Source organism: Lissotriton helveticus, chromosome 5_1 (assembly GCF_964261635.1).
Source record: "Lissotriton helveticus chromosome 5_1, aLisHel1.1, whole genome shotgun sequence".
Classification (NCBI taxonomy): Eukaryota; Metazoa; Chordata; class Amphibia; order Caudata; family Salamandridae; genus Lissotriton; species Lissotriton helveticus.
In genome coordinates, this window is record NC_136065.1 from 1,261,111,970 (window position 1) to 1,261,130,346 (window position 18,377).

General features: G+C 44.7%; 1 protein-coding gene across 1 annotated transcript in view; it reads right to left on the minus strand.

The window, feature by feature from the left end:
* The window catches only part of LOC144753575 (kelch-like protein 33), a 104,255-nt gene that overhangs the window by 22,524 nt on the left and 63,354 nt on the right, over nucleotides 1–18,377 (minus strand). Inside the window, exon 2 of the mRNA XM_078641218.1 lies at nucleotides 1,336–2,281. Within this exon, the coding sequence (XP_078497344.1) occupies nucleotides 1,336–2,281 (946 nt within the window). The remainder of the gene's footprint in view (nucleotides 1–1,335; nucleotides 2,282–18,377) is intronic.

The window sequence follows — 18,377 nt, forward strand, 5'->3', positions numbered from 1 at the left end:
GTCCACTGGAAAGATTCAGTGTGCCCAGAATTTCCACTGCTTCTACCTCTGTCCTGTTGATGACATACAAATCTAGTGTGCCTAGACAGGGGCGTAACAAAGGCCCCTGATGCCCCTGCGGTGCGTGGGGGACCCCAGGCTAACCCATACTGGAGGGGCCCCCCTCAGCCCCTACTGATTTGAGCGTGAGGGGCCCCTTCAATATATCTTGCAGGGGGGCCCCCTCACATTTTGTTATGCCAGGCCTGTAACTGAAAATACAAAACTGAGTTATTGGCTTTACTATTGATTTTATGTTTGTATTGCATGTTTTGGTTAACAATGGCATTGGTGCTACTGTGGGGTAGGCACATAGACAAAGCTTCACATTTGTTGCATACTCACAGAGTGCATCCATTGTTACACATTATGTCACAGTGCATATTGGCGTAAGAAAGGTGCAATGAATTGGGCAATAGCAAATGCATTTATGGCGCAATAAATGCAACTAGTTATTACGTTAAGAACCATAACCTGATATAGCCTAAACTATTAACAAACCTAGACTAGCAGGCAAATACATTTAACAAAAAATAAATATAAGATGTAAACAATGGAATGCTGATCAACACATGGATCAGTGTGAGGGGAAAGGACATGATGCTGATCAGATAAATGCTTAACCCCTTCCCTGCTGCCGTCTGCCGTTGGCCGTCGCGAGCACTACCTTGCTGGTGCTGCGAACGTCCAAAGCCGACGCGGCCCGCCCACTCCGCGGAACCGCTGCACTGCGGCAAAATAATGGCCGCGGTTAAGGGGTTAAACCCTACCTGTGTCCCATAGTAGCTACTTTCATTAATACCTTCTTGTAAGCTCTTTGGAACTTACACAGAGTTGTGAACGCAGTCTAGAAATAGCCTTTAGGAAAGATTATACCTATGTACATGTTGAAATATCCTGAGCTTACCTCTTCAGAGTGCCAAGTCCATGAGATCTGCCTAGGTGTATTACTTATTCCAATAGGAGTTCATTAAGTTTGGTTTGAACCACCTGGTTTTGAACCATTTGTGGCAAACTGTTTGTGGCTTTCATGTCTTTAGAAGCACAAAGGCAGGGCGGCACCCTAGTCCAATGCAAGCATGGAAACAACCTCTACACTTTGTAATATATTCTATTTTGGTACTAAAACAAAGAAAGGAACCGTTCACTGTAAATATTCAACCATCTGGCTAATCAGACAGAGATATTTCTAGACTGTAGTTATGTATATCTCACTCTGAGTCAGTGCTACACAGTGTGACAGAGACAGGACCTTGGAGCCTGGTGGCCATCTGCAACCTCACAGGTTTGGCTTACCTGATAGCTGTCTTCAGGACATCTTGCTTGCCATAGTAAAAATTTCCCCCAAAAACATAGATATTGTTATCCAGCGTAATCGCCCCATGACGAAAACGTGGCATTTCTGGAAGAGAAATCAGCTTGCGCCACTCAATGTACTTCACAAGACCAATTCCCGTGATGAACTTGTGTGCAAACCACAATTCCTTGCTGGGTTTTCTGTTGGAGAGATCATCATTGAGGCTATCCCCTCCAATAAGGACCAGAACCTTGTCTGGGAACCGTACGCGGCAAGGAAGCTGACTCATCACAGAGGGTCCTCTGGGGTCACTCAGAAGGGAGGCCTCCAGGACTCCATAGCACCTTCCTGATGGGGCCATCAAATCAACAGCTATAATCTGCCTCATCTCCCTGTTGGTCATTAGTGGAAACCTCACACACTTCATGACCCGTGCCGCTTGGGACAGGCGCTGCTTGCGGTCTGTGTTGATCCACTGGACCACTGATAAGAAGACCTCCAGCTCTGTGGTTGTGTAAAGAGCATCTTTGCTGAGGAAGGTCACAAGCTGATCTGCTGTGAGGTCCTGGTATTTTGGCACTGCCACCACCTGTTTGAAGTTCCTCAGGATGAACTCGTCAGTGAAGCTCTTGAGATCTTGCAAACCATAGGCTTCAGCCAGGGACATCACGTCCAAGCTAAACTCAGGACTCATCTCTTCTCGCAGGAATTGGAAGCATAGTGTCAGCATGCTTTGCATCTGGTATTTCATGGCAGCTTCTGTAGTTTCAAAGATACTGTCCCAGTTTACCTGAATGATACCAGAATAGATAAAATCAATGAACAGACGAAGGTCTGCAACAGAGAGAGTCTTCAGCTCAATTGTTTCCTGTTTTGCTTCTCTCATTCCACTCATCAACATGCCATGGAAGAAGTCACTCCCAGCCGCTAGAGCTGCACGGTGCACTGGAAGAATACAGGAAAAGAATTATAAATCTTCTTAATCGAACTAAAATGGTAGACTTAAAGTAAGGCTCATACAGCAGTTCAGTTTGAGACAATGGAGTGAGGAGTGTCAGGGGATTCAATTGATTAATGTCTTGACACTAGATTGATTGGCTGTAACAGGGAATGCTTGTTCTATATTCTTTCTTTACAAAAGCATATGATAGGATGCACATTTCAAGGCATCACACTGTAACTTTTGAATTAAATCAAATTAATACATTTGAAATGTGGCTATTAATATGACAACTTTTTGTAATGGTTTAAGACTGGAATATAGCATGTTATGACACTGAAATATGCTGTTATTTGAATTAGGAAGGTGCGTGCAGTAAGACTATATGTGCACAATACATTATTCCTTGCATGTCATCACACCAGAGGGGGCACCTACTTGCATTCTACGGCTCCTGTTGCTTCACTGGGTCTCCCTCCCTCCCGCCGACGCGGTATCCCATCCCACGACCGCTGTGCGGAGGGGGGACTCCAACCCCCAGAGCCCTTTGCGGCGGACGCCGCCTCTGACGATTCCGCGCCCGGGGGCGCTTGAAATAGAGAGGACAGTCCCGGTGGAGCGGGCGCTGTCATCACACCAGAAGGGGCACCTACTTGCATTCTATGGCTCCTGTTGCTTCACTGGGTCTCCCTCCCTCCTGCCGACGCGGTATCCCATCCCGCGACCGCTGTGCGGAGGGGGGACTCCAACCGCCAGAGCCCTTTGCGGCGGACGCCACCTCTGACGATTCCACGCCCGGAGGCGCTCGAAATAGAGAGGACAGCCCCCACGTCATGGGAGCGCATGGGCAGCGCCTTAGAGGGGTAAAAGCTAAGCCCGGGCAAAGGGCGGGCCCTCTGTGGCCCTCAGGGGACATCAGCGGTCGGGCGGGCCACCCCTCTAAGACGATATTAAGGTGAGCTCACATACAGATCATGGGGAAATGAAATACCAGCACCATCACACAGGCCCCTGAAGGTCCTACTGTTCTCCCGCCCACCTTTGAGAGCATGCTGGAAAATGCCTTCCATTTAGTTAGCACGGAAATTGCTAATACTAAGAGGAGAATGTCAATGGGCCTCATGAGTTCATAGTCCCAGCAAGATTGCTCTACCAATGCTGTGCCGCTTTCTCCTATGGTCCTAATTACTAATCCCTCTTTGTCGGCCATTCCACCGGTAGCTCAACTTGGGGGCAGCTGTCCAACCATTATCATTGACTCACAGCTGGATTCTGACGCTCCAGCTGCTAACCCTTCCTTGACCCCGAGTAACAAGACTGTCGGAGAGAAAAGGAAAAGAGGCCCTGCGAAACTAACATTAAATAAAAGGAATCAACCCCCACGTAACAAGAGTCAACCCACACCTCAGAGTATGTGGACTAGAGGGAAACAACCATTAGGGGGTGGCACCGATAACAATGAGTCTTTGCAATTAGCTGAGGGGGACACAGCCATAACCCCCCCTAAAGAAGGACATAACTCCACCTGTACACAGACAGAGCCTACAAATGAAAGTGTTACTCAAAAAAAGCTACATGGGAATTTTATTGAGACTATAGTGGACACAATGTTTAAACAAATGGAAAGTCAAATGATCAAACAGTTTAATACAATTTTTAAAAGATTAGACAGATTGGAAAATCTAGTAAAAAGGGAAGATGCAAAAAGGAAAGGGGTAATCAGTCTTGATCTACTGAGGGGAGAACGGCTATTGAAGGATATGGAGACTGCTAGTAAGGGCATTTTGGGAGGTGGGCCAATTACCACTAGTAGTACACAAGCATCTAATACTGTACCCAGGGATGCCTCTGCAGGCAAACGTAAATCTGTAACCGTATTGCAGCATACTCCTGCAGCTGCTGCTGCTGCAGTTGGACCACCGTGCTCCGCTAGTGCGGTTGTTGGCACCTCAAAAGGAGGACCTAGTTCAGACATTAAGAAGACAGGGAATACAACTAACATGGGTTCAGATAAGGGACAAGTCGCTGACGCCAGGCCCATAAAACATCCTGGGCCAGCACTGCACTTGCCCCCCGACGCCTGCCCTTATGTTTTGATCTTAGCAGGTGTACCTTCGCTTAAGGAGGGACAAGATGAGTCCTGGGTCAGCTGAATAACAAGTGTATCGACTGGTTGGTTAAACATAAAGGGGTAGGGCCAAATATCTCAAGTGAAATTCTGTCAGTTCGCCGTGTGAGCTTGGTTGGTCCCCTATTTAAGAACATTAATGGAGACTGCATTGTAATTAATTTTAGGCATCCCTCAACATCAAGATTCATATTTAATAGCAACAACATCTATCCTAGCCCTCCAACTGTCGTAATTCCTTTATCGTTGGGTTATTTTTACAGGCCCCCACAGAAATTACCTGGCCCTGGTCCACCACCCTACCCACTGTTTAATAGATACAGCATACTATCTGAGCTAGAGACCCAGGACTGACCACCAGCTATCCCTCCAGATATAGCATGCAGTGATTACCTGAATGCAACTGGATCCGTTGAAGGACTGACAACCTGTTCTCCTATAGAGGAGTCGAAAGGTAATATCGAGGTTGTACTGCCATCTGACCGGAAAATAACCGCTCATGCCATTGCTACCCCTATATTGTCTGACAAACTAACAATTTTGAGTTGGAACATTGCTGGCCTAAACACAAAAATGAAATCTAGGGACTGGTTAGATTGGGTTACTAACTATGATATTCTAATGTTCCAAGAAACTTGGTGCACTAGTTCCCTGCTCCTTGAGGGTTATAGCTGCCATAACCAAACTGCAGCCGTTCCGGCTATGGGCCGACCGAGTGGGGGCCTATCTACTTGGGTTAAGATTACATCAGAAGCTAAAATTGACCCCCTGAAGATCAATGACATGAATTTCCAGGCCCTAATTTATACTAATAGGATAAAGTTATATTTTAATTAATTTTTATAATAACGACTTCACAACACATCCAAATACAAATTTTATAAGATTGTTTGATTTTATTGATGGAATTGTGGATCGGCAAAAGTATGGTAAACTTGATGGCATTTGTGTTGGAGGTGATTTTAATGCCCATATTTATTCGCGAACCCCCCCTGCAAAAGAGGGAAAGAACTGTTGAATCATCTAGCCACACGAGACTTAGTCAATGTTATAGAGAAAGTAAATACTACTGTGAACACAGGACCTGTGGCCACGTATATTGGGCGTGGGAGTTCAATCACAGTAGATTATGTTTTTATATCTCCCCTGCTCGGAGATTGTCTATTAGAGGCTGAGGTTGTCAACACCATATATAGTGACCATAACCCTATTTTGTCCACTTTTAAATCTTTCAAAAAAACGTGTAAACGCAAAGAACCTGGGGCAAAAAATCTGGTGGCGTCAACGGACAAACATAGGGTAGCTTGGAAGGGGATAGACAATAAGGGGGTCTTAGCCCGTACAATTAAAAAGTACCCTTCGTTAGTGTCTGTCTGTTTATCTTGTGATAATTCTGGACATGACATTATCGAGGCTTTTACAGGGTTGTGCATGGCCATAAAAAAGGAGATTTCTGAACCCGCCCCAGCCAATAATAATGAAAATCCCAGGTGGTTCGACACTTCATGTTCCAGAGCAAACCGTGAATTACGGGCTGCTCTTATGGCTGATCCACGGGACCTGCCTTTGGTGAGGAGTCTTAGGTCAAGTTACAAGCGCACCGTAAAAACACGAACAGAAGAGCTATTAAAAGATCACTGGGAATCCCTTGCACGCACGGCAGCACTGAGAGATGTCGGCGGATTCTGGGGCGAGGTTAGGAGTTTGAGATCAATTGGATCAAACATCACCCCCATAAACTGTAATATATCAGGGGATATGTGGGTGGATCATTTCTCAAGCATTTATGCTGCACCACACCCATTAACGGAAATATATTACCTCTCTATGTCATTGAACATCTCAATAACGGAGGTGGAAGATGCTATCTCCCAAAGTGCAAGTAATAAAGCACCTGGTCCCGATGGATTATCCATCGATCAAATTAAATCAGAACCTGACTTTTGGTCACCTTTATTGTGCAATATTTTTAACAATTTATCTAACAGCCAAGTCCCGGCAACCTGGTCAAACAGCATTATCGTGCCAATCTTTAAGAAAGGCGATAGACTAGATCCTGGCTGTTACCGCCCCATATCCTTAATAGACAACACCCTGAAGATTCTAGGAAGAGTCATTTTTAACAAGATCAGGACCTGGGCAGAGGAAAACATGATTTTACACCCATGTCAGTTAGGCTTTAGAAGCAATGTGGGGACTGTCGAGCAATGCTTAAATTAAAATTTATTATTGGCTAAATACACCATTGCCAAAAAATCCCCTTTGTATTTGGGGTTTATGGATTTAAGTTCAGCTTTTGATTTTGTCAACCGTTCCCGCCTATGGTCTGTTTTGTTAAATTATGGGTTAGATGAGTCACTTGTTTATTTTTTAGCTCACCTACATAGTGATTTGAAAGCCCGCGTTCGAATAAATAATGAAGGTGAAGTCTCAGGGGACATTTTAATTGGCAGGGGGTCAGACAAGGTTGTGTCCTGGCCCCCCTGCTTTTTATCCTGTACATAAATGAATTGAGTAACTCTTTGTGTAAATTGACTAGTGATGTCCCGAATATTAATAGAAAACCACTTCCCGCACTTCTTTACGCGGATGATGCGGTCCTTATAGGCCGCACACCCAATGCATTACGCTCTTTAATAACAGGCTTCATTCTATATATGGCCGACCTTGGTCTATGCACTAATTTTAGTAAATCCTTTATAATGTCCTGTGGCCCAAAAAAGCATAAAATTTGTCATATTGTGTCAGGGAATAATGTTTTAAAAAGCACCAGCACTTTCCCTTACTTAGGTCTGTTGTTCTCCGATTCTGGATCCTGGCAGCCTCATGTTGCCAGTGGGAGGAACAAAATGGGCAAAGCCATCAATTCCATTATTAGCCTCCGCCAACCCAAACACGCCGATGTAATAACACCACTGCTACAAATTTACAAAATCCAATGTCTACCAACAGGAACTTATGGTGCAGAGGTGTGGGGTTATTCGAATTGTACCAACATACAGACCGAGCAGAATAGATTCTGTAGGAAGGCTCTGGGGGGGGGGTCATCTATGCTCCAACTTATGTTTGCCATAAGGAATTGAATCTCCCATTTATAGAGGACTTTATAAGATCTAGGCCCGCCTTGTTTTGGTTGAAAATATGGCTGAATCCTGCTGCCTCTTTGACCCGTGAAATTATCACGGATTGTTTAAAATGCGAGCGGGCTAACTACATACCCTGTCTTAGGGCAGTAGAGAAAAGCTTAGTAAGCGTGGAAAAGGGGCATCAATTTTCATCACCCCTAACTATTGATTGCTCCCATAAGAACTTAGTAAAAAGGGCCTTGTATGACCAGTACAGAAAGGAGAGGGAAAGGACCGAGCTTGTAAAGCCCACTATTATAAAGTACATCCCCCTTTTTGAAACATTTGGTAGGTCTAATAATATGCCCCAGGGTTACTTACGGAAAAAATTGGGCAGATGGAATAGGAGTTTGCTGTTTCGCTTCAGGGATGGGAGCATTAAAAATTTACTCTGCTTCCCATTAGGCTTTAATAAAAATTTGGAAAATGTAAGCTGTCCTTTTAATTTTGGTGGTAAACAAAGCCTTTTACATTTTATGTTTTTCTGTGGTTTTTATGTAAAATATACTAAATATTACCTAATCCCATATTTTAGAGAGAATGCTCTGATGGATTTTAACTTAGCATTTAGAGATTTATTGATGCGAGGCACCAATGATGTAATTTTCAGAGTTAATTTCTTTTTCCAATCTGCTGTTCGTTCTCGAGCAACAATGAACATGGTCTGATATAGTTTGCACTACTTTTGCATAGTTTGCACTCTTGTATATTTGCACTAGGGGTTGTATTTTTGCACATCTTATAGTTAATTAGTTTGTATATTGCCTCTATTGTAGTATATGCCTGGCTAAACATAATACACGTTGTATCCTAAAATAACGTTATTGGAAGCCTATCTTATGAAATTAATTGTGCCACTTTTTATCAGCTTTTTAAATGATTGTTTTATTGTTTTTATTAGGATGAATTGTTGTGATGTACCTGTACTTTTATGGATTGTTTTTATATCCGAATAAAGATCTTTTGACTTTGACTTGACTTTGCATGCCTCACAAACTGTTAGTACACTAATAGTACAACGGAAAGAGTGTTATCCAGCAACTCTTATTGTAAACCCATCCTCTGAGTCAGGCTATCACTTCAACCTTTGACATCGATGGAGCTCTGTGCACCATCATTAAGAGGAAGGACTCCATGTTGCTGCCCTCCAATGAGAGTCAGGGATTAAGGCTTCAACTGACAAAGAAGGCTTGTTGCTGGTGTGACCTGAAGGAAGTGAGTTAGACTACCCTATGTGTGAATGGCCTGTTCTGACTCATTTCAAGGAGTGTAGACTGAAAAGGTTCCAGCCTTGCAATGGGGATCCACCTTCCCAAATTCCATGTTCTGATAACAGAGAAACAGGGAAATTGATTTATGTTTTTGAAAAACCTGCTTTTCCTATTTGCTGACGTGATATGGTGGGTTAAAAGGAACTGTGTATTTTCACCAAAAGTGCCCCTGCATTGTCAAAAGAAGTTCTTTTGATGGCAGAGGGCTGCAGCAAGCTGCAACTCATAGATTTGATGAGCGGGCTGTGTGCGGTTTTGTGGCCCACACTATAACAAAGGCCCTTAATCTTGCAGGTGACTCGGGTTCAGAAACGAATACATAGTTACCACATCAGCATTGTGCTGTCAGTTGGATGTCATTTGCTTGTTAGTTGGATGTATAGTCAGTGTTATAGTTTATAGAAAGGACATTAAATTAACTAAGAGCCAGCATGGATCACTGCTCTTAGAGGTGCATTTCCCGGTGCTTGAGGGTGAGGGTTCCAGAAATACATTTAGAAAAATCCAATTGATATTTTGACATGAACTGGGGCTCGACTGACACCAGTTCAACAGAATGGGATGCATTCAATGTTCTGGTTCTGTACTAGGCAAAGCTGACGGAGTGAGCTAACAAATAGAGAAATACATTATGACACAAGAAGATAAATCTGTTGGAAAGAGTTTTGCTGTAGGCCCCAAGAAATAGTGGTACAGTTATGGCCCTTAAATGTCACCTAGGTGATTTGTGTAAACAACTAGACAAGCATTTGTACATGTCATACAGACAGAGACTCGATACAAAGAGTGATACATCAGAAACATGTTAGTTTGGTTGTGGAAGGGGAGGATCCAACAGGAAAATACATCACATATACTGAATGAAGAGGAAGAGATTCTTAAAGTGCAGTAGTTCAGTAGAATGTGATAGCTTAGAGTTTCTGGATCGCTCTGCTTTCTCTTTTTCAGGCGGAGGTTAAGTATCAACATGCTATTTTAACTGCGGGTTCATCATTTTGTTATTGCCTCCTAGCTATGTGATACCCAGTGGGCATGCTGCTAAGTTTCAGACACTCACATTCTGAGAGCCAGATGGAAGAATTACTGGAGCTAGGAAGACGTTACAGAGCAGGATTGTATGGTTTGGGAAGGGCCTCAGCTGTGGCTCATGGTCGTAGTCCTAGAAAGTCTGATAACCTGCCAACTGAGTCATGAGTAGGTGAGGGCCACAATGTACGGATAAAGATGCAGCGTGATGAGAACATCCCATAGACACTGAGCCAAAATGGGGAACAGACCAAAAAAGGAAGTACTGAGCTTTGAAGAAACCAAAAGGTATTGGTTTGCCCTGGAGATCATGAAACCTTTTCTTCTTATCTTGTGGTTGCTTGAAAAAAGGGTATCAGAGAAGAATGCTCCATCTTGGTACAAGTCATATAGTATATAGGTGTGTGAGTGGATTTGTGAGTCAATGAGTGAATGTGTGAACGCTGTATGGGTCTGTGAGTGCGTGTGTGAGTGGTTTTGTGAGGGCCTGTGTGAGTAGGTTTGTGAGTAGCTGTATGGGTCTGTGAGTGGGTGTGTGAGTGGCTGTATGGGTCTGTGAGTGGATATGAGAGTGGCAGAATGGGTTTGTTGGAGTTCTGGACTTTTTGGTTCCGTCCAGAGGTGTCAGGGAAAACACCCGAAGACCCCGGAGTTCAACCTGTCTCGGTGCACAAACAAACAGAAACACGGGCTTCTCGATGGTGGCGTCAAAGACCAAAGGTTTATTACTGCAGGGACACAGAAGTCACAGAAACTGCACACGGGCAGTGTCTAGGAGCCTGTTCAATTTGTACAAAGAGGGTTACTCCTTAAATACTAAATATTCTGCTCGGGGCAAATTCTTTACATGTTACCACAGTTCTAAACATTCGTGTCTTAAACAATAAATATTTGGCGTTTGCACAGGAATCGTCAACAGTATCTGATGTCAAAACATTACGAATGAGGGGTTCCCACTATTCCATCATAATCCCATGTCAATTTCTCATTCAAGACCCGGACCGCCTCATCGTGAATTTCGTTACCTCCCCCTAATAAAGGCCCAGAAGGAAAGGAGCAGAGCCAGGTGCAGAAGATAGAAAGACAGGATAAGAGATGTTTGTGGGTCGTAAATGGGCACGGTTACCAGCTTCGGCCGCCTAATCATGATCAGGCCAACGAACACAAGAACCAGTATAGCAGGACTGGCCTCAGGCTGGGGAGGCAGTTCTTGCCGAGTCATGCTGCCACAGCATTGCTGGCCTAAGGTGCACGTGTCACTAGCAAGGTGAATCGCCGGTTAAAGCCTACGTGTCCTTAGATGAAAAAGAGGTCATTGCGTGTCCATTGACTATGTGAGGGCAAGGAATACAAAATGGCTTCCGTGTTCCAAGATGGATGCCACGGGTAGATCAGAAATGTGTTCATAACAGGAGTGCTCTTGCTCGTAGCATAGCGAAAACACCAGGATATACTAAATGGATCATTTGCGGTTCACTGATACCAAAATCATGTGTTTACGACAATGATGAAAACACGGGTTAAAATCGTCACGGAACCTCAGACCCTCCTTTTGCCCTTACATAGGCAATTACTCAGTCTATGTCAGAGTCTAACTCTATGCTCATTAGGTCAGCAACATGTTGTTGCATCATCATCCTGTCTCGTGCCTTTTCTCCTAATGCAGGTGGTTTTCTGAAACAGGTTGCAGCACAGAGACTACACAAAGCGGGACCACATTGGATAATAAGGCAGCACGAGAACAGAAATACTAGGATGACACCAATGACCATCAGAACCTTCCATCCCCACGCTGATACCAGAGTCCAAAACCACTCCATGAAGGACCAGTTTCCCTTGTCTACATGTATAGAGTCGGAAATCTTGTGTAGCTTAGAGATCGCTTCATAGACAGTCGGTGCATTATTGGGAATAAAAACACAGCAGCTCGATTGGATCATTCTGCATACCCCACCTCGATCTGCAAGTATTACGTCTAGAACCATTCGGTTCTGCAACGTCATGAGACGATCCGCCTGAAGCTCAGCTGTTAAGTTACTAAGGGCACCAGCCGTTTCTGTAATAGTAGATTCAACTACCCGTGTTAGTTGACGTAGATTTCTACTATTGTCCATAGGCCCCCAAAACGGAAGGAAACCTTTGAAGAAGTCTCCAGCTTCCTGACCAGCGGTATCTTCCTTGCTGAAGACACCTCTTGCTACTCTGGTCTTGTGATAATCTGAAGAAGCAGTGTATGTCGGAGGTAACAATCGAGCAATATAACATGAACCTGAAAAATCAGCAGGCAGCCATGTATATGCTCTGTCCTGACAGATGAAATAAGTACCTCTAGCAGTAAGGAAGGCAGGGGAGGAGTTAGACGGAAATACGTAAGTCTCAACGCACTCACTCCTCCCTAGCTGAGCTCTCAGATTTCTCCCATTTCCTTGCAAACAGACCTGACCTCGGTGAGGCACGACCCAAACTGAAGTGGAGCTTTTACGTTTGCTTTCTCCCAAACTAAGGCGATACTCTGTAGAGTTCCAACTCAAATACACCCGTAATTCATCTCTAGGGTAAGATGGAGTATTATTGACGTCTTTAATCATGTCAATAATTCCCTGGACTAAAGCTTTGTTGGCTGAGTTGTATTTAGTGGACCGTGGTGGACGCGGAGGATAGGTCTCAAGGGCATATGAAAAAATGGTCTGAAAGGCCTGAAATGATCCATTGTAGCTAAAAGGCAAGACTAGATAGGGAATGCCTTTATCCATAGTGTGAGGTATCAAGCCACACACCCAGCAGTCTGTAGTATTAACTACCAGTTGGTGTTGATGCAAGAGCTGTACAAATGTATTGTTAATAAATTCTGAGCGTCGAGCTTGTTCGTGTTCTGGAAATGAGTGAAAAGAATGCATAGAAGAAACCGTAGAAGTAGTAGGATCAAGGGGAGGTACTGTAGTTACTGGCATAAAAATCAAATGCACACCAAAGATGATTCCACCCACCAACGTTATCAAAACAATTAAAAATGTAACTGCACATTGCATTAGAAAGCATTTGCTGTGAAGTATTCTGTACAGTCTATTTCTGCGAACATAAATTGCATTCTTTCTTTGCAGCTCAGGAAGCTCCATCTTCTACGACCGTTCGCGACCACTGATGATGTGTACGTAGATGAAAATGCCTCTATCAGCCCTGGGAGTTCCCAGAACTAACAGAAAGATCGACCTTGTGTCTGACCCCCGCAGATTCAACTAGGCACACAGCCACGACCCTACGGCTTACCCAGACGGCAAGGCAATTTTAAAACAAAAAGAAACAATACAAAGTATTAGCAAACTTCCTGGCTGGAGGCAATGTATAGAAAATTCAAATCTGAAAATAGGCAGTTTCCTGCTTTATTTGTCCATATTGCGAGGCCGCAGATTGTATCTCAGTTTTGCAGGAGCTGTCTGGTCTGGAAACAATGTATTTTCAGCCGACGTTGTAATGTTCACGTTTTCAGATGACAAATGTTCTTTTGGTGCAGATGGCAAATGTTCGTTGGGTGCGGATGACAAATGTTCAGGGTTCAAAAGAGCAGTTTCAGGAGGAGAGTCAGAATTTGGTGAATCCGTGATCAGTTCTGCATCGCTGAAAGGTATGAACCTGGGGACTTGTTCCGTTTCAGAGGCACCGATTCCTTTCTTTACCCAGTTGTCGTAAGGAAGTGGCAGAGGCACACGTTTGACGTGTGTCGTATGGATCCAGTTCTTCCTTCCGGCCACACGAATAGCAGTTCTCGTTGCTAGTAAGACTTGGAAAGGGCCAATGAATCTGGGTTGAAGATTTTTCGTTCTTCCAAAATTTCTAATGACCACCTGGTCACCCGGTTTCAGCTGATGACCTGGACTCTCCGGTGGCTTTGGCAATGCATCGAAAACCTGTTGGTGAATAAGACTCAATTTAGCAGTCAAGTCGAAAAGGTAATCAATTAACATTGGGTATTCCAGCTGCTTGAATTCTTTTGGTCTAGGTACCCCCCAAACATTTGCAGGACGACCAAAAACTATTTCATATGGACTAAGTCCTACTCTAGAATGTACAGTTGCTCTTGTTGATAGCAAAGCCAAAGGCAATGCGTCTGGCCAGGACAAACCCGTGGATGCTTGTATCTTAGCAAGTTTCAGTTTAAGGGTGCCATTGTAACCCTCGACTAAACCCGCGGACTGGGGATGATTCGCACTATGAAACTTCTGTCTAATCCCTAGGCCGGCACACACACTCTGCATAACTTTCCCTACGAACTCACTTCCGTTATCTGACCATACAATCCGTGGCATTCCGTATCTGGGGAAGTATTCTTTAAGAAGAATTTTGGCAGTGGATAAGGCAGTATTGTCCTTTAGCGGGTATGCTTCGATCCATCTGGAGAAAGCACAAACTACCACTGGGACGTACTTTAGGTTATTACAACGATCCATGTGAATGAAGTCTAGCTGGATCACTTCAAAGGGGCAGGAAGGAGGAGCGAAATGACCTGCAGGTGTGGGGATTCCCTTGCCAGGATTATGCATCAAGCATACCATACAATTTCTCACCACTCTCTCTGCACACTTACTAATCCCATCATTCTTCCAGACCGGAGCCAACATCTTACAAATCCCTTTTGAACTGATGTGCGCTGTTCCATGTGCCATCGTTACTACTGCAAGCACATACGCATCAGGCAACATCCAACGCTGTTGTTCCGACAAGTCAATCCAACACCCACTCGAGTCCAATTTACCCGTGCTCTCTTTCCATGCAAGTTTTTCCTCCTCAGTCGCCTCTTTCTGAATTTCTTTCACGCTTTCCACTGTGTCTTCACACATTCCAGACTCAGAAATCCATCTTGCAGACGTTGAAACATACATTCTACTCATCATATTTCTAGCTGTCTGTTTTGCAGTCTCATCAGCAAAAGCATTCCCACGACCAACATCATCCGTGATTGCTTTATGAGCAGTGCATTTCACAATCGCAACTTCAGTCGGCAAGGTTAGAGATTCCAACAAGTCATTAACTAGCTGACCATGTTGAATCTTAGTCCCATGGGACGTAATGAAACCTCTCTCTTTCCACAAACGGCCAAAACTATGGGCCACGCCGAACGCGTACTGACTATCTGTGAACACATTCACTCTCTTTCCCTTAGCTAAAACGCACGCTCTTGTTAGCGCGATCAATTCTGCAGCCTGGGCAGAATTCTGACTCACTCTTGCAGTCTCCACAATCGTACTCAAGGTCGTTACTGCATAAGCAGCAGTCACATCACCATTCTCCAATTTGAAGCAAGACCCATCAACATACAACGTTCCATCTGGATCTGATAACAGAGTGTCTTTTAGGTCAATTCGTCCTTTTGTTTCTTCCTCAGTTTTGAAACAACAGTCGTGTGGTTCGGAATCACTCGACTCTTGGCTAGTCGGCAACAATGTTGCTGGATTCAATACATTGCATCTCTTGATCTGAACGTGACTAGCTAACAGTGTCAGTTCATAACCTGATAATCTAGCACTGGTGAGGTGCTGCGTCTTGGTTCGGTTCATGAGTGTATCCACAGCATGAGGAACCATGACCACTAGCATGTTGTTCATTACTAAACCAGCAGATTGTCGAATGGAAGCTGCAGCTGCGGCTGTAGCTCTCAAGCAACTAGGCAATGCTCTGGCTACCGGATCTAACGTTGATGAAAAATACGCACAAGGGCGTTGTTTATCACCAAATTTCTGTGTCAAAACACTCAATGCACAACCTTCTCTCTCGTGGACATAGAGCGTGAATGGCTTACTGTAGTCGGGTGTACCCAATACAGGTGCTGAACACAGTGCATTTCGCAATTCAGAAAAACTCTGCTGACATTCTGCAGACCATGGTACCGGACTCGGAACACCTTTCCCAGTCAAGGCTACCAATGGTTTTGCTAAAAGAGAAAAATTTGGGATCCATTGCCTACAATATGAGGTAATACCTAAAAAGGCACGTACTTCTCTCTGCGTGCTAGGAACATTCATCTGTGTAATTGCTTTTATTCTCTCTGGGGTCAACTTCCTTCCCTCCTTTGACAAGAGATGACCTAGGTAGGTCACTTCTTGGCAGCAGTATTGCATTTTTGAAGGTGACACCTTGTGATTCAAATCTGACAAGTGATGCAATAAAGAAATTGTAGCTGTTTTGCAAGTTTCCTTGTCATCGGCAGCCACTAGAAGATCATCGACATATTGTATTAAAGCAGAACCAGGAGGAAGTACGAAGGAATCTAACTGGCTTTTTAATGTTTGACTGTAAATGGATGGGCTTTCACAATAGCCTTGTGGAGCGCGTTTAAACCTGAAGCTTCGTCCTCCTAGAGAGAAACCGAAGATATCTCTGCTTTCTTCAGCTATCGGAATGCTGAAAAAGGCATTTTTCAAGTCGACAACCGAAAACCATGCTGCTGTAGCAGGAATCAACGTTAACAATGCAGTAATGTCTGGAACCACAGGAAACTGTGGAATCACAATTTTATTAACCTCTCTAAGATCAATTACAAACCTATATACTGGAGGTTTTGTTGGGTCAGTTCTTTTCAAAATAGGCAGTACAGGACTATTACAGACATTACCTCTAGTTTCTTCTATAACGTCCTTCTTGATCAGATCTTGTACTATCAGTAGGAGCGCACGCTCACCTTCACTAGAGATTCTGTATTGTGGAATTCGTGGAAGTTTGACATTTGCTTTCAAAGTTACTATATAGGGTGGAATTTCCAATAGACCTACATCATTAGGACCAGTCGCCCAAAGAGTATCAGGGAGTGAACGCAGCTCTGGTGGGAGCGCATCCATCGACAAGTACATCGGAGAGATTATTCTTTTACCCAACGTAAGCTGTACTCCTGCTGGAGAACAGTACAATGTCGCGTACAGGCGTTTTAACAAGTCTAAACCAAGCAGATTTTCGTTACAACTAAGCATGGGCGGATTTTGCGGATTCGCAATCCGCGAATTTGCGGATTTGCGTATTCGCGGATTGCGAAAATACGCGAAATCCGCGAATTCTCGCGGATTAGCGGATTTTTTGGGGGTGTGTGTGTTCGCACGGGTTTCTGCAAGTTCGCGAGGGTTTTGTACTATTTCGCAAATTGCGAACTTACTTGTCGGGTCGCCAGTTTAGCGAACTTGTTGTTTCTACGTGCCCAGCCTGTTTGCTAAGCTTTCTTCATCACCGCCACCCTCTGTCACCTCTGGCACTCTCTTTGGTCACCCATGCCACCCTCTGGCTCACCCATGTCACCCTCTGTGTCATCACATCACCCTCTAGTTCACCAGTGTACATTATTGGGGCAAAGCAAAGCACTGCCATCCTCTGTCAACACTGGCACTCTGGTTCACCCATGCCACCCTCTGGCTGGCACACCCATGCCACCCTCAGTGTCATCACAACACCCTCTGATTGACCACTGAGTGAACAAACACCTGCTAAGTGCCTTAAGTTTTGCAAACAACAACACCTGCCCTGCCCCAACTGACATTAATGAAGGCTGGCACCTGCTTGTCTGCTCCCTTTCCTTTTTGTTGCAAATGCAAAGTAAATAATTTTTTTTAACAGGATGCAATGGCATACTTGTAACTATTCTGTGACTGTCAGAGCAGGGTCACACAATAGTTGCAAGTAGGCAACCGGATTCTGGAGGGCCCCTTCAGGAAGCACTACAGGTAAATGGTTACAAATGATGAGCTCGAACTTTTGCACCTGCTCGTTCGTTTTGCTTTTGCAAAACTCGTTTTTCGGTAATTTCGCCCTATTCGCGGGGCGCGTCGTAGTGCGAACTGGCCCGTGGAGGCCGCGAACTCGTGCGAGTTACCTCAAGGTTGAGTATGGGCGCCGCCATTTTGTTTGCGTGACGTATTTCCGTTTCCGCCCGCTAAGTGTAATCTCGCCCGACTCGCGCCTTGCGAATACAAGTTCGCACGAGTTCGCGAGAGAAATCGCGTGCGAACTTACTTACGCGCACGTGATCGGGCCGCCATCTTGTTTTTCATTCATTCCTATGTGTCTGGGTATGGTGTTTCTATCCTCTCTATATCTCTGCCATCCTTTGCTTGTTTTACTATTTTTTTGATCTATTTAACTTATTTTCTATCCCTGTATTTTTCTAGATCTATATTTTTGTGTTTTAGGCTATTTTTGTTTACTTTTGAACTACTTTTTTAAACTTTTACTTTCCTTCTTCCCTACTCTTATTCTTTTTCATTTTGTCTCTTCTTTACTGCTCACACCTGCCCAGAACATGGTCAAGACAGCTGTGAAGCTGCCCAAGACGGGCACCGCAGCCCGTGCCCGGCTCCCGTGTGGTCGATTGAGGGCGGAAATGGTGGTGCCCCGGGAGATTTTCAGCCCTGAGGAGGTGGGCGCACTTGTTTTTTACGTGCAGCGCCGTCTCCCCAGGACCATCGCGGCAGGCGGCAGGATTGCTGCTGGTTACACCAACAGCCAGGAGCGACGGAAGCGGTGGGGGCAGGGGTGCCGGGCCCTTTTTAAGATCACGGGGGTCCAGCGCACCTAC